At 45.7% G+C, this 16,066-nt stretch overlaps 1 protein-coding gene across 1 annotated transcript; it reads right to left on the bottom strand.

The window, feature by feature from the left end:
• Nucleotides 1-1,170: 1,170 nt before the first annotated feature.
• On the bottom strand, nucleotides 1,171-12,224 carry NDUFAB1 (NADH:ubiquinone oxidoreductase subunit AB1). Its single transcript, XM_027961453.2, has 5 exons — nucleotides 12,031-12,224; nucleotides 3,958-4,080; nucleotides 3,135-3,222; nucleotides 2,117-2,216; nucleotides 1,171-1,333 (listed from the first exon to the last, which is right to left on the bottom strand). Exons 1-4 carry the CDS (start codon nucleotides 12,196-12,198, stop codon nucleotides 2,125-2,127), a joined length of 471 nt encoding a protein of 156 aa, XP_027817254.1. The 5' UTR covers nucleotides 12,199-12,224; the 3' UTR covers nucleotides 1,171-1,333; nucleotides 2,117-2,124.
• Nucleotides 12,225-16,066: the final 3,842 nt, after the last annotated feature.

The following is a 16,066-nucleotide window of genomic DNA, read 5'->3' on the forward strand; positions in this document are numbered from 1 at the left end:
GAGTGGGCCATTTCACGGCAGGTATGTGGTTAAGATTTTAGCAATCTCTTTAGTGGCAGTACTGCTGACTTCAGGATTTTAGGCAGCAACAAACACATTTGCAATTTTTGGCAAAATGTGTAGTTGCTGTGGGAGATAAAACAGAACATTTACCCCAGATATTAAATTAAGGTACATTCCAATCAGGAGTCCTGTGCAGCCTATTTTTTTGCCTGTTGGATCTCTAGTGCCTAATAAGCAGACTATTTGTTTGAATAAATGCAGCTGGGAAAAAGAGAGGCAGTCCCTTATGTTCCAATTTTGCAGTTTTCCAAGAATATCTCAAGTACTTAAAAATGTAGCATAGCAATGAATGCTTCCTGTTTACTTAAAAAGGAGGGAAATGTGACTGCTTTCTTGTCTATAGTGGTTCTAAAGTGACACAGAAGGAACTGGCAACACCGGGTACCTCCAGGAGAAGCAGGTGTGTGGCCCAAACCCCACACCAGACTGCAGTCCTGTCACCTCGTCCCTCAGCCACGAGATTCTCTGCCGGCTGAGGATCACACAGCCAGTCCCTGCACCTCTGCAACGACGCTACTTCCTACTTAAGTACACGACTTTGATCTCCTTCCTCCTGCATACTAGAAGTTCCGCTAAAAGTAAAGCAAGTATTTTAGGATAGGTCTCTCAAGTTAAGTCTCTAAGAGCTGAGCAGTTGCCTACATCAACTCCAAAGACCTAACACAGTGCTAGGAATAAAAGGAACAGGGTTGTTACTGATGTATGACAAACAGACACAAAGTCAAAGTAACCTAGGGGGAAAGAGAACCTTTTATCTTCCCCAAATTACTAAATTACCAAAATTACTAAATGCCATTAATTCAGAAATGGATCCTCAGGACAGGGATGAAAAATTAGTCCCACACACTGGTGTCAGCTGATATGAGGAATAATCAGTAAACTAATGGGGGCACAAAGTATTTTGAGGCAAAACATCATCTTATCACTAATTCATTCCTCATACTGAAGGTGGTCAGAGAGAAACTTATTTCAAGCACTCTGCTGAAAAAGTTATATTTCTGATATCCATGAATATCAATGACAGAATAATCTTTAAAAATCCTAAGCAATGTCAATCTATTAAAAAAAGCAGTCTAGACATAAAAAAACTGAAGACTCAGAAAAATCTTGGTTTTACAGATTTATTTTCAAAGGGCAAAAACACTTAAGACAATTTAAATACAAGTCTAGACAGAATTACTCTCCAAGTCAGCAGTGATGCAGAAATATGTTCTCACTCCCAGACACTCGCCAGCATCTTCTGAGCCTTCTCTCAGTGAGGAAAAAGGGTCTGGCAAAAGACAAAGTAAATTCAAAAGACAAAGTAAATTCTGGTGTTACTAACTTTAAGTGATAATCTCCGAGGTGCTAAATCCAGGGTAACCAAAGTTACAGACACAAATACAAGGTTTTATTTGTAAAGTCTGATCACTCATTTTACAGCCTACAGAACAACAGCTAATATTAAGAGGCTTCTTTACTTTGGGCACTGTATTAGATGACTGACACACACTACAGTTTCACCTTCACGAAAGCCCCAGGCAGGCCCTGTCATACCCCCATTTTACACATGAGGAAACTGAGGCTGCGGAGGCTGCACAGTCTGCCCAAGATTCCAGGCTCACAGGACGCGGCAGTGCTGGGTCAGCTCAGGCGTCTGTCGCCGGAGTTCATGCTCCTACCCAGAAGGCCTCTCCTGCCTACTTAGGAGCCAGGCCATCTCAGCTTCCTGGACAGCAGGCTGGACAGGCCTTGGGGTGGGGGGGGTAACTGAGGGAGGCAAAGGCCTCCGCTTCAGGGTGACCTTGCTCAGTTTTTTTGTACAAGTCTGCTTTTAGGAGGAGGGCTGACAGAGAGTCCTGTCTAGAAATGAACTGCTGTCAATCCCTCTGGAGGATAAAGATGATCACTAGGGTTGACCCCCTTGGAGTGGCAGATAACCAGAAGGTACCTGCATTTTATAACTCCTGAAAATCTTGTCAAGCACTTCCATTTTTCCATTTCTTCCTAAGTTTTTATCGAAGAACCATGGAGAGATTAATTCTATGGGAGAACAATAAGCCAAATTGTTTACCTGATATCTTATTCATATACATCCTTCTTATCTGCAATGTAATCTACAATTTCTTGTGGGCACATTAACTTCTCCGCATCTATATCAGGAATCTCAAACCCTGAAAGTGAAATTTATGACAATGCATGAATGTAGAAAAAGCAAATCCTTTAGAACCGAAAGCATCTAACCCTTCAACAACATGCATAAGCGCATCAAAAATGTCCAGCAATCTCGAATCCCATTTGTGAGCCTGTTATGTGCCAGATGATGTATTTTTCAGACATAATTTGCATACTAGAAAATGCCCCCGTTTCAAGGGCAACATTCAATGGTTTTTAGTATATTCACAAGGTTGTGCACCATCACCACTATCTAACTCTAGAATATTTTCATTACCCCAGAAAGGAACCCCGCAGCCCTTCCGGGTACCACCCCTCTAGTTAGGGTGATCTCTGAGGAACTGTAATTAAGTTCTTCTCTGCGGGATGGCATACAAGTCCCTTGGCTTCCATTCAGGCAGTTCACCTCCTAAATGAGCCGTGGAACCTCGTAACAGTCTCGTTTGTATAACTAACCATCCCAGACAAGGATAACTTGGGAATGTGCATGGAAACCGCTGCAGGAAACCAAGGTGTATGGGTGTGTGTACAGGCACACATCCTCACCTAGGCACACCTGGCGCTTTTCTAGACGTGGACACTTAGGTCTAGCTCACCGGGGGGGAGGGTTCTCCAAGCTGTCATCAGCCATCAGGTGAAGGCTACGCCCTTCATCTAGGAGCCCCACCCCAAGAATCTCAGGGCCATGCTCCCCCAGGCCTCCTCTTGTCACTGAGCCCTTGGTACTGCACCGGGCGCTCTGCGGACCTGCTTCCCAAATATTGTTGAGTCCACTGTCCCTGACGTTTCCTTCATCCGATAGTAAGCAGGTGGAGGTGGGGGTAGCGCACTGCAACTGCAAATCCCCATCAGACTCCCAGCACTTCTCTGCATTTAATCCACCTAAATCAAGCACCAAGACCCAGCCTGTGCGTTACCAAATTCGTCCTCCATGGCCATGATAATCTCCACTTGGTCCAAACTGTCTAAGCCCAGGTCTTTCATAAAATGGGAATTTACTGAAAGCTGCAAGAAAAGAACACCAAATGCAAAATCCAGTCTGTGAGAACACTTGCTTCTCAAAACAACTGAATGGTGAACTGTCACTTAATCATTACCAAGAAGTTTTTTTTTTATTATAAAGAGGTCATATTTTAAATATCAAGATCCATAACAATAATAATATACTTTTAACCTGTGGCAACACACACTTGGTGTGCTTTACATGTTAACTTATTCAACCTTAATTTTGAAATAGTTAGCCATATATATAAAGCTAATGATGAACTGACTTTGTACATTTTACAATGATCTTTGATCACTGTTCTGAATGACATCTGAGAGTCTGTTTTCCTTGCTGCCTTACTGACCACCAAGACACCACACCTTAGAAGTGACGTCTTGCTCCCTCAGGAGTGGCACACAGTGTCTGTTATCACATTGTCTTTAATCCAGACCTCACTATCACTAGACGAATCCTTCAAACAGTATTCACAGTATACGATCAGTTGTGTTTTTTTTTAGATGGTGGGCAATAACAGATCACATAGTACGTGTAATATAAATACATGTACTTGTGTATATATGCCCTTCCACATGCACTGAGAAGTCTCCAAAAACACACCCAAGAAGCCAGGTCAGCTGGCACCTCCCAGAAGAACAGGGTTCCTGGGAGCGATTTTTTGCTTTAGACACTTGGGATATTGTACCATGTGATTAAATACACATTTAAAGAAAAACCATTTAAACCACATCAATTACCTTTTCTGGGTCAATCTTGTCATAGAGTTTCAAGACGTAAAGAACACGGTCCTTGATTCCCTCCAATGTCAAAGGCGGTGCGTCGCTATACTGGCGGCACAGCGGTGTAACTCTGCCTGGAACCTAGAGCAAGGGATAAAGGAAGCGCTGCTGTGGAGCCCAAAATGCCTCTAGAGAAGGCACCGGCTACAGATGTCTTTCACAGAGCTTCCACAGGGCCAGCAAATCCACCTCCAGGGAGGCTCACTGTGGCCACCAGGACACACAGAGGCCTAGTGCAGGGTAGAGTCAGAAGCCATAGCAGTTCAACAGCATAAAAATGGATTTCTTGGGACTTCCCTGGCAGTTCAGTGGTTGGAACTCCATGTTTCCAATGCAAGGTGCTCAAGTTCCATCCCGGGTCAGGGAACTAGGATCCCACACCGTGTGGCCAAAAAAAAGATCTCCTTTCCTCTGAGTCAGGACAGGCACTCTTCTCTCCTCTGGTCGGCCTCCAGACTTTGGGACATTTGCCCCACTCAGTGAAACTGCCACTAAAACAAGAGTCTGCAGAGGACCCTAAAGCTTCTCACATCTCAAGCAGCCCACTACCCTTTTAATAGCCAAGGCAAAATAACTCCTCAAAAGAGCTGTCAGGGTGAACTGACACTGAGAATCACACACCAGAAGTGTCTAATTTGGCCCTGGTGGTAATTATAGACTTTGGCCAAGACAAATGAAGCCAGCTATGAATCCAAAGAAGAGGATGATGAGTTTGCAGGCATTAGTTTCCAATCTGTTACCCTTCCAAGTGGGCTTGCCTTGTTGCCACCCACTAAATAATGAGACACTCTGATCTTTGCCATCATTGTGTAATATCTCAAATTTCTGATCTTAGCCCACTTGGAATTCAACTAGGTATGATGGGCTTGACTGGATTCCTTCACAGAATGTGAGAGGGAGTCCAAGTCACAGATCAGCAGACTTAAGGCCATGGAAGGCATGGGGCCAAGAGGGGAAAATGAGACGGCCGTCTGGTAGTTCGTAGTATAGAAGTCTTTAACCTCAACCGGTGTGTTCTCATTCTGAAGTTGGTTTTAGGTCTGCAGTTTGGAATTCTTAGGGGATAGAAATCCATAGGAAGTGGGTTTCCTTTTGGGGATTAAGGTCCTCCAAGTCGCAAAGGTCTATGAAAAACTGTAAAACAAAACAAAACAAAACAAAACAAAACCCCAAACCAAACAACACTGCCAGGACTTCCCTGGTGGCCCAGTGGTTAGGAATCCACCTGCCAGTGCAGGGGACACAGATTCGATCCCTGGTCCAGGAAGATCCCACATGCCTGAGGGCCACGAAGCCTGTGTGCCACAATTACTGAGCCCTTGCCCTAGAGCTTGTGCTCTGCAACAAGAAGCCACCGCAGTGAGAATGCATTTCAGCTAGAGAATAGCCCCTGCCTGCCACAGCTAGAAGCCTCTGCACAGCAGTAAAGACCCAGCACAACCAAAATAAAATTAATGTATTTTAAAAAACTGCCGGAGCTTCCCTGGTGGCTCAGTGGTAAAGAATCCGCCTGCCAATGCGGGAGTCATCAGTTTGATTCCTGATGCGGGAGGATCCCACATGCGCTGAGCAACTAAGCCTGTGTGCCTCAACTACTGAGCCTGTGCTCTAGAGCTGGGGAACCACACTTCCTGAGCCCATGTGCCACAATTACTGACCCCCGAGTGCCCTAGAGCAGCAAGAGAAATCACTGCAATGAGAAGCCCACGCACTGCAACTGAAGAGCAGTCCCTGCTCTCTGCAGCTAAAGGAAAGCCCTCGCAGCAACGGAGACCCAGCACAACCATAAAAATGAATGATTAAAAAACAAAAAAAGCTGCCAATTAACCAAATCAGTACGATCTGTTTAAGAAACACTTATCTTGCAAAAAAGGAAAATCAAGTATTGGAATCCGGTTTAATCAGCAAGCTAAAGAGATCAGAGCACTTGTTCTTTTTGTTTCCATTTATGGTCTCCTTTCCTTTCCGATTACAGCATGTTAAATTAAGGAGACCTCTGATCTGGGGATGCCACAGGCCAACTTATCAACAATGATTAGAAAAGGTTTCCAAACCACAAAAAAAAGGGAAGACGCAAAAAGGACCAAAGAGAAAGAGGGAGAAGACATGAGTTAATACTGGTAATGACAGAAATCAAATCTGAGGTGGGAGGATCTAACAGAGGCCTTGTATGTGTGCAGCACAGCAAGTGGTATGAGGTGAATTACCGCTGGGAAAGGGTGAGAGACAGGAGGCTGACATGCACGGCACCCAAGGGAAGAGGCTGGTGAGGGCACTTTCACATGCAGCTACCCAAGTGGCCCACTAGGTGTCAGCATCGACCCCAGTAGCACTGGCAACTGCCTGCAGGGGCCAGGTGGGTTCCCTGTGATTCAGTCAGTTTGGTTCAGTTCAGTTGCTCAGTTGTATCCGACTCTTAGCGACTCCATGAACCGCAGCACACCAGGCCTCCCTGTCCATTAACAACTCCCGGAGTCCACCCAAACCCATGTCCATCGAGTCGGTGATGCCATCCAACCATCTCATCCTCTGTCATCCCCTTCTCCTCCTGCCCCCAATCTTTCCCAGCATCAGGGTCTTTTCCAGTCTGCCAGCTCTTCACATCAGGTGGCAAAGTATTAGAGTTCCAGCTTTAGCATCAGTCCTTCCAATGAACACCCAGGACTGATCTCCTTTAGGATGGACTGGTTGGATCTCCTTGCAGTCCAAGGGACTCTCAAGAGTCTTCTCCAACACCACACATCAAAAGCATCAATTCTTCGGCGCTCAGCTTTCTTCACAGTCCAATTCTCACATCCATACATGACCACTGGAAAAACCATAGCCTTGACTAGACAGACCTTTGTTGGCAAAGTAATGTCTCTGCTTTTTAATATGCTGTCTAGGTTGGGTCATAACTTTTCTTCCAAGGAGTAAGCGTCTTTTAATCTCATCACTGCAGTCACCATCTGCAGTGATTTTGGAGCCCCAAAAATAAAAGTCTGACACTGTTTCCAGTTTCCCATCTATTTCCCATGAAGTGATGGGACCAGATGCCATGATCTTGGTTTTCTGAATGTTGAGCTTTAGGCCAACTTTTTCACTCTCCTCTTTCACTTTCATCAAGAGGCTTTTGAGTTCGTCACTTTCTGCCATAAGGCTGGTGTCATCTGCATATCTGAAGTTATTGATATTTCTCCCGGCAAACTTGATTCCAGCTTGTGCTTCTTCCAGCCTAGCGTTTCTCATGATGTACTCTGCATATAAGTTAAATAAGCGGGATGACAATATACAGCTTTGACGTCCTCCTTTTCCTATCTGGAACCAGTCTGCTGTTCCACGTCCAGTTCTAACTGTTGCTTCCTGACCTGCATAAATGAGACTAAACAGGGCCCCACCTGGAAACCACAGGCCAGTCTCAAAAGGTGGCTGCAGTGGGCTGTGCAGGAAACAGGAGGGTGTATCACGTGGGAACTCAGGCTCTGGAAGGAGAAAGTATCCCAGCACTAGCTCTTTGTTACTAGCTCTTTGGCCTTGGGCAAGTTATTTAATCTTGCTATGCCCTAGTTTTCCTTATCTGCTAAGTGACCATAAACAAAGGTCTGTCTAGTCAAGGCTATGGTTTTTCCAGTAGTCACACATGGATGTGAGAGTTGGACTAAAATGAAAGCTGAGAGCTGAAGAATTGATGCATTTGAACTGTGGTGTTGGAGAAGACTCTTGAGATTCCCTTGGACTGCAAGAAGATCCAACCAGTCCATCCTAAAGGAGATCAGTCCTGGGTGTTCATTGGAGGAACTGATGCTAAAGCTGAAACTCCAATACTTTGGCCACCTGATGCGAAGAGTTGACTCTTTTGAAAAGACCCTGATGCTGGGAAAGATTGAGGGCAGAAGGAAAAGGGAATGACAGAGGATGAGATGGTTGGATGGCATCACTGACTCAATGGACATGAGTTTGAGTGAACTCCAGGAGTTGGTGATGGACAGGGAGGCCTAGTGTGCTGCAGCTCATGGGGTCGCAAAGAGTTGGACACGACTGAGCAACTGAACTGAACTGAACTAACAGTACCCAAGTTCACAGGATTGTTGAGGCATCAAGGAGATAATGAAACGTAGAGGGCTTAGAACACTGCCTGGCACATACAAGTGTTATTCAGGGCTGTCTAGTAGGCTCAGGCAGAGAAGGCGATGGCACCCCACTCCAGTACTCATCCCATGGATGGAGGAGCCTGGTGGGCTGCAGTCCACAGGGTCGCGAAGAGTCAGACGTGACAGCGATTTCACTTTCACTTTCATGCACTGGAGAAGGAAATGGCAACCCACTCCAGTGTTCTTGCCTGGAGAATGCCAGGATGGGGTAGCCTGGTGGGCTGCCGTCTATGGGGTCGCACAGAGTTGGATACAACTGAAGCGACTTAGCAGCAGCAGCAGTCGGCTCAGAATGGCAGTGACCTGCCAGTTTGAGAGTGAGGCAGTAGTGTAGCCCAAAGTACTTGATTGACTCCTTCCCTTTCTAGCCTCTTTACTGATTTCCTATCAGGTTGCAGTACTGCCAATAGCACTTTACATACGTCATCTCCTTTAGAGCTAATAATAACCCTGTTTTACAGGTGAGGAAACTGAGACAAAAGGTTAGTTATCTTGCCCCAGGTCTCCCAGAATGGCCTCCTGAAGGGTCTTACTGCCTCCTTTCTGGGGATCTCAGCCACGAAAAACAGAGCGGACAAGCACTTCTGAAAAGTGTCCCCAACGGCCAACATTGTTTCTGGTGTTAATTATTCTTCCCCAAGGTCTACATTTAACAATTATATGCAACAAAATCACCTCCCTCAGACATCAGAGAAGCCACTGTCTGAAGGAAAAGAATGAGGACTCAACCCTGTGAACCAGCAAGAATAAACCTGAGTAGTTTCTATTAATATCCATCTTACCCTGAACTGGGTCCATCTCTGAGGGGAACTCAGAGGAACCTAGGTGGCTTTAAAGACCATCTCTGCAAATTACCCCCTGGGCAGCTCTACCCAGGTAGCAGACATCCCACCCTCAGTTTGGTTATAAATTCCTTACCTGTCTCCAAAACACCTGCTTGCAGACCTCCATTCCTGCTCCGCCCCTGGGGCTCTAGCCGGAAACCTCAGAGCCAGCCTCCACTCTCCCCATGTTCTCACCATCATGTTTACTGGGTCACCCAGCTAAGTGGGAGGGAAGGTCTCAAATGTTCCTTCAACAAATTGCAATAATCTTTACTCCCTGTGACCCAGACAGAGAACAGCCACATTCCTCAGTGGGTGAATGAGCACCTATACAGCACCCTTCAATATACCTGTCTTCCCACCTCAACTTAGGTCTCTCCCTTTCACAGGCACCAGAAGGTCCACACTAAGTAAGTCCTGGGCTCATCCTGGCCTCTGCATGTGCAACTACATCCACCCCCACTGCATGAGAAGCTGCTGCCTTCAGGACCATGCTCAGTGGGGTTTCCATCAATCCGCTCTTCTTCTGCACTGCAGACACACCTGTCCTCAAACGGCAATGCCTTGCCTTTACCTATTACCTGCCTGGCTCAGCAGCCTTTGAGCTTTACCTTATGTGCCAGGCACGGTGCAGTGGGCTGGATCCACAAAGATAAATAAAGACATCTACCCTTGGAGAAGCCTATGGTCTAATGGAAAACACTAATCCAAACAGATCATTTCAATTATAACAAAAATGTGGCAAGGGCCATGACAGGTATTTGTAGGTTGCTTCAGTAACAGAAGTTGTCATTCAATCCTTGAGAGCCAGTGAGGGTAGAGATACGAGACTCGGGAATGAATGACGTGGTCGGATCGCAGCCCCAAGTCCACCACCACACGTGTCAGTCTGGCTCCAGTACCAGGAACAGCTGAGCCTTCCCTGCACAGGAACTCTTTGGAAATTCTCTGTACTCTGGCTGCCTGTCTAGATTCAGGGCTCTGGGTCAAGTGTAAGACTTCAAGGTCCCATTTTAGGCCACTACATCTTTTTGTTTTTTTGGTACCTTCTATTTTATATTGTTGTTATTTTTATACCCAGGAAAGCTGCTTCGGCTCCTTTTTTCAGGGGAAAAAAATTAGAATATAAATGAATAACTAGTTGTTCCAGGGTCTGCACAGTGGATGGATTTGAGGAGGGAAAAGCTGACAGAACAGAATAGGTAGAATGAGCAAAGGTTCAGATGAAATGAACAAAGGCTGGAGGCGGAAGTTTGGGGGTGACTGGCATACAAGCAGTAAGAGAAAGCAAGAGAGCAAAGAGATGGGTGAGGGAGACTGTGTGGCAAATGATTTCTTGACCTTACCAACATTTAATGATTTAGTAGAGAAAGTTCCCAACAAGGTGGAACATGAGATGAACCAAGGGAAAATAATGTCAGAAACCACCAAGGGAAAACCGCACAGCAGGGACTAGGCAAGGTTAACATAGCGGCCACGTGTCCAGTGAAGACATGAATCGATGTCTTTCTTTTGTATGCATCTCTGTATCTCTCAACTGCTAGCATAAGGCCTGGCACACAGTGCCTCAGTATCTTTGAAGGAGCAAGTATTTACTCTCCAGTTTAGTCCAAAAAGGATACAAGGCAGCTAAATGGGAACACTTTGTCAAAACCACTCTGTAAGCATAAAGAAAATGGCTGCTCTGCTGTGTATGTAAACCCAGCAGAGGTAGTGGAACCTCTCTGAGCACCTTGCAATTCAAGGCATGGTCCAAGCAGCAGCAGCAGGATCTTCTGGAAGGCCACTGGAAATGAAGACTCTTAGGCCCCTTTCCAGAACCTATATTTTAACGCAAGTGATCAGAACGCACAATCAAGTTTGAAGAGCAATGCTCCAAGAATAAGGAATTATCACTTCACCTCTTAGCCTGACACTGAAGTTGGTCTCAGGAACAAAACGGTAACTATATACACTACTCTTTGAACTTCAAGGTGACACTTTGAACTTTCTGATTCACTGACAGGACAATACCCCCTGGATGAATTTACTACACTGTCAGTAAATCTTGACACTGGCTGCACATAAGAATCACCGACAACTTTTAAAAATAGATGACCACGTTGGACTGCTAGAGATTTTAATTGATTTGGCCTGGGCATTCTTAGGTTTTATTCTAATACCTTAGTGGAGGTTAAAACCACAATTACATGAAGTCCTAGAGTTTGAAAAGGGCATTCGCTACTTAACTTTGAGAATCTATCTACCCTTAAGACAATAGTTCTTAACCTTGATGCACTTCAGAGTCACCTGGGGAATTTACAGAGCACACGTCAGTGCCTCATCACAGAGGTAAATCAGGTGGGTGGGGGGCTCACGAGGAATATACTTATTTTTAAGCTACCCAGGTGATTTGAATGTGCAACCAAGGTTGAGAATCATTAACATAAGGAGAAATTCAGCCTCTAAAAGGTTTCATCAGATTTTTAAAAAACTTAAAAACTAACTTGCTTCCTATCCTTATTTGCAGGACACCCCAAAACAGGCAAAAGCTGCCACAGGGAGAAACCTGGGGAGAGAACTGCTGTGGAGAAGGCTGTAGGGGGCCGTGTCTTCCTCTTTGCACTCAGTCATTAGTTTTTTAGAAAGCCATCACGGTATTTATCATTATCACTACGACTAACGGCGACCGGTATTTCTGAGAGCTCACCAAGCACCGCGCTCGGCATTCTACCAGTATGATCTCCTCTAAACCTCGTTGGAACTGCACAGGTAGAGTTTTACGATTCAGACTGAGGGTGGGCGACGGCACCTGGTTTATCCAAAGTTCTGGTCAGAGGCAAGCTGCATTCGAACCCAGGGGTGTTTGACTCCAGCTCTGTGCTCTTGTTCACAATCTCTAGGTCACCCGAGTGCCGGCAGGGGTCAACCAAGCACCGTTAGGCAGTGGGAGAGGGAGCGAGCAGGTGTCCCCTGGTCATCCCCACCAACAGGGGCCACAGTAGCCGCGGCCCCGCTGCCTGGCCCCTCCCTCTCACCCGGAGTGGGCCCGACGCCGGACCCCAGCCAAGTCCCCCCACAAAGTCACCGCCAGTCACCTGCGCGAGCACCAAGGCCGGCAGCGGAGCCCCAGGCCTCGTCCGGGTCTCCGCGGCGAAGAGGGTAGTGCTGAGCGGCCGGGCCGCAGCTAGCGTGGGGAGCCTGGGCAGCGGCGCGAAGGCCGTGGGAAGTCGGCGGACACAGGCGCAAAGGACACGAGCCGCCATGGCTACGCCGACCCAGGATGCACTGCGCCGCGCCCTCGGGTTCAGTATCCCCTTGCGCTCTGCGCAGGCGACGCACAGAGCGGCGGCTGTGGGGAGCGGCTGGCAGTGGCGGCCCCTGGCGGCTCCTGGCTGCACTGCGCCATCGGGGCGGGCGGCCCTGCAGTCCAGGTCCAGAGGCGAATTGATGCTAGAGCCGGAGCTAACAAGGTGTAAATATTGTCTTTCCCCAAACACTAATCACTGACACAAGAAAGGAACTCATTTTTACTTATTCTCTGAAAGTTAAAGTTTTGATGTCGGTGATTCTGATAGGGGCAAAGGGACAAAGTAAGTGATTAAATAGTTAATCCCACTAAGGGATTCTAAGTAGAAAAATATGGTAAACCCCTGTAAGTTAATGATCACTCAAGAAAGCAGGCTTTCATAACAGCAAAACCAAACAGGCTTGCTTAGCAACAAAACCATGCAGAAGAAGCAGGAGACATACCCCGAAACAATAAAATAATGGGTACGTGAGACCTACATCCTGCCCATTAAGTTCAGTAAGTTAATGACCCCTAGGTCATGCTCTCTGCACAGGTAAAAAACAATAATTTACAGAAAGCTAACATTTCAAAATAAAGACCCTCATTGTACTGAGATCTGAAATATTCCCATAGTGCCTTAACAGTCCTGCTTGACCCTGTAGGGACAAGAAAACTCCCTTGCCCAACCTGGAGGAGCTGATGATGGAAGCATGATGTCTAGCCAAGAATGAGGAAGAAAGTGGTCTCTTACTCAGCTCCGATTTTTCCTTTGATTATAAAACTGTAGCCCACTAAGTTCTCAGGGTGCGGCATCTCTCACCTGCTAGATTGTAAGCCTCACTAGCGTCCTAGTCTAATAAATCATGTGTCTATCACTTTGCCTCTCACTGGAGTCTTTCTGAGCAGAGACATAAAGGACTGATATACCTTTATGGAGCCACCTGAAATGACACCAAATGGTTCCAGTTCTTCATATAAAGTTTATTGAATAGGTCAAAACTCAGCATAAAAGAAGAATGTGAGTCATGTAAATGTATAACTAAGACTAATAAATGTGGGACAATAAAAGTCATATACATATTTAAAAACTTGACTGTGTAAACTATATAGCTCACAGAAATGGGAACATGGGAGTAAGCTGAAGAGTGCTAATTCATTCATATTTTTCAGCAGGGAAATCAAAACCTTTGAACAATGGCTTCAAACTCGGAATACTGCCTGGATGAACACTCCAATCATGCCTTCAGTTTACTTATTTCTTTTTACTCTCATTAAATCCAAGTAAAATAAAATGCACTGCCTTGTAATTTCTATTTATGAATTCATGAAAATATCAATAATCTGCTATGTGCTAGTTGTTGAGGCTACATCAGTGAGCAAACCAGATTGGCAATCTATTTTCAGATAGATTGGAGAGATATAGAATAAACAACAAAAAATATAACACCTCCCCCCAAAGAAACCCTCCAGGAAGTAGTGATAAGTACAATGAGAACCAATAAAGCAGAGAAGGGGGTAGTGGGGGCTATGAGAGGTGTGCTGTTTTAGATAGGGTGGTCCTTGAAGGCCTGTCTTTTGAGGTGACACTTGAGCCAAGACTTTCATCAGTCTGTTCAGTTCAGTCGCTCAGTCGTGTCCGACTCTTTGCGACCCCGTGAATCGCAGCACGCCAGGCCTCCCTATCACCAACTCCTGGAGTTCACTCAGACTCACATCCATCGAGTCAGTGATGCCATCCAGCCATCTCATCCTCGGTCGTCCCCTTCTCCTCCTGCCCCCAATCCCTCCCAGCATCAGAGTCCTTTCCAATGAGTCAACTCTTTGCATGAGGTGGCCAAAGTACTGGAGTTTCAGCTTTAGCATCATTCCTTCCAAAGAAATCCCAGGGCTGATCTCCTTCAGAATGGACTGGTTGGATCTTCTTGCAGTCCAAGGGACTCTCAAGAGTCTTCTCCAACACCACACTTCAAAAGCATCAATTCTTTGGTGCTCAGCTTTCTTTATAGTCCAACTCTCACATCCATACATGACCACTGGAAAACCATAGCCTTGACTAGATGGACCTTAGTAGGCAAAGTAATGTCTCTGCTTTTGAATATACTATCTAGGTTGGTCATAACTTTTCTTCCAAGGAGTAAGCATCTTTTAATTTCATGGCTGCAGTCACCATTTGCAGTGATTTTGGAGCCCAGAAAAATAAAGTCTGACACTGTTTCCACTGTTTCCCCATCTATTTCCCATGAAGTGATGGGACCGGATGCCATGATCTTCATTTTCTGAATGTTAAGCTTTAGGCCAACTTTTTCACTCTCCACTTTCACTTTCATCAAGAGGCTTTTGAGTTCCTCTTCACTTTCTGCCATAAGGATGGTGTCATCTGCATATCTGAGGTTATTGATATTTCTCCCAGAAATCTTGATTCCAGCTTGTGCTTCTTCCAGCCCAGCGTTTCTCATGATGTACTCTGCATAGAAGTTAAATAAGCAGGGTGACAATATACAGCCTTGACATACTCCTTTTCCTATTTGGAACCAGTCTGTTGTTCCATGTCCAGTTCTAACTGTTGCTTCCTGACCTGCATACAGATTTCTCAAGAGGCAGGTCAGGTGGTCTGTATTCCCATCTCTTGAAGAATCTTCCAGTTTATTGTGATCCACACAGTCAAAGGCTTTGGCATAGTCAATAAAGCAGAAATAGATGTTTTTCTGGAACTCTCTTGCTTTTTCCATGATCCAGCGGATGTTGGCAATTTGGTCTCTGGTTCCTCTGCCTTTTCTAAAACCAGCTTGAACATCAGGAAGTTCACGGTTCACATATTACTGAGGCCTGGCTTGGAGAATTTTGAGCATTACTTTACTAGTATGTGAGATGAGTGCAATTGTGCAGTAGTTTGAGCATTCTTTGGCATTGCCTTTCTTTGGAATTGGAATGAAAACTGACCTTTTCCAGTCCTGTGGCCACTGCTGAGTTTTCCAACTTTGCTGGCATATTGAATGAAGCACTTTCACAGCATCATCTTTCAGGATTTGAAACAGCTTAACTAGAATTCCATCACCTCCACTAGCTTTGTTCGTAGCTATGCTTTCCAAGGCCCACTTGACTTCACATTTCATCAGCCAGGAGGCTGGAAAAGAAACCCTTGAGAGTCACCCTGCTGTTGCTGATGCCAATCAGTCCCTGTGGCTGTGCTCGAGGTCCACCCCAGGCTTCTCCTGCATCCTGTTTTCAACACCACCACTTCACTGCTTATTAAGCAATTGTATCACCTCTTTGGAATTGTCAGTGAATAAATGGCCAAGCTCCACATCGAGTAGCAGACTTTCATTTCTGCAGAAAACTGACAGGCACCTGACTGGAGTCCTAGGACTAGGGCCAATAATATCTGCTGAAGTCACCAGTGACACCCCGGCCTCTGATTGTGCCTTCCTGGCCATGCTCTGTGGCAGACCCACGGGACAGACCTATGATGGTCTCAGAAGAGGGAGCAGTCGTGAAGAGCTCTATTCCCACCAAGTCCACATATAGGACCCTCTCTTCCCATAACCTCTCTGTATTTCTGTTACATTTGATTCTTTTGGTCAAACACAACAAATTACCTCATTTATTTTTTTAACTTTTTATTTTCTAGTGGGGTATAGCCAATTAACAGTGTTGTGATAGTGTCAGGTGAACAGCAAAGGGACTCAGCCATGTACATGGATGTATCCATTCTCCCCCAAACTCCCCTCCCATCCAGACTGCCCCATAACATTGAGCGGAGTTCCACGTGCTATACAGTAGGTCCTTGTTGGTTATCCATTTTAAATATAGCAGAATCACCTCTTATTTAAATGACATATTTT

Source organism: Ovis aries, chromosome 24 (assembly GCF_016772045.2).
Source record: "Ovis aries strain OAR_USU_Benz2616 breed Rambouillet chromosome 24, ARS-UI_Ramb_v3.0, whole genome shotgun sequence".
NCBI lineage: Eukaryota > Metazoa > Chordata > Mammalia > Artiodactyla > Bovidae > Ovis > Ovis aries.

Bases quoted from the DNA above. Each gene is read 5' to 3' on its own strand.
- NDUFAB1 (XM_027961453.2), bottom strand. From the start codon at position 12,198: ATGGCGGCTCGTGTCCTTTGCGCCTGTGTCCGCCGACTTCCCACGGCC. The intron at 4,081-12,030 runs GTGACTGGCGGT...CCCTTGCTCTAG, and splicing joins CGGCCTTGGTGCTCGCGCAG to GTTCCAGGCAGAGTTACACC. The intron at 3,223-3,957 runs GTAATTGATGTG...CTTTTCTTGCAG, and splicing joins ACAAGATTGACCCAGAAAAG to CTTTCAGTAAATTCCCATTT.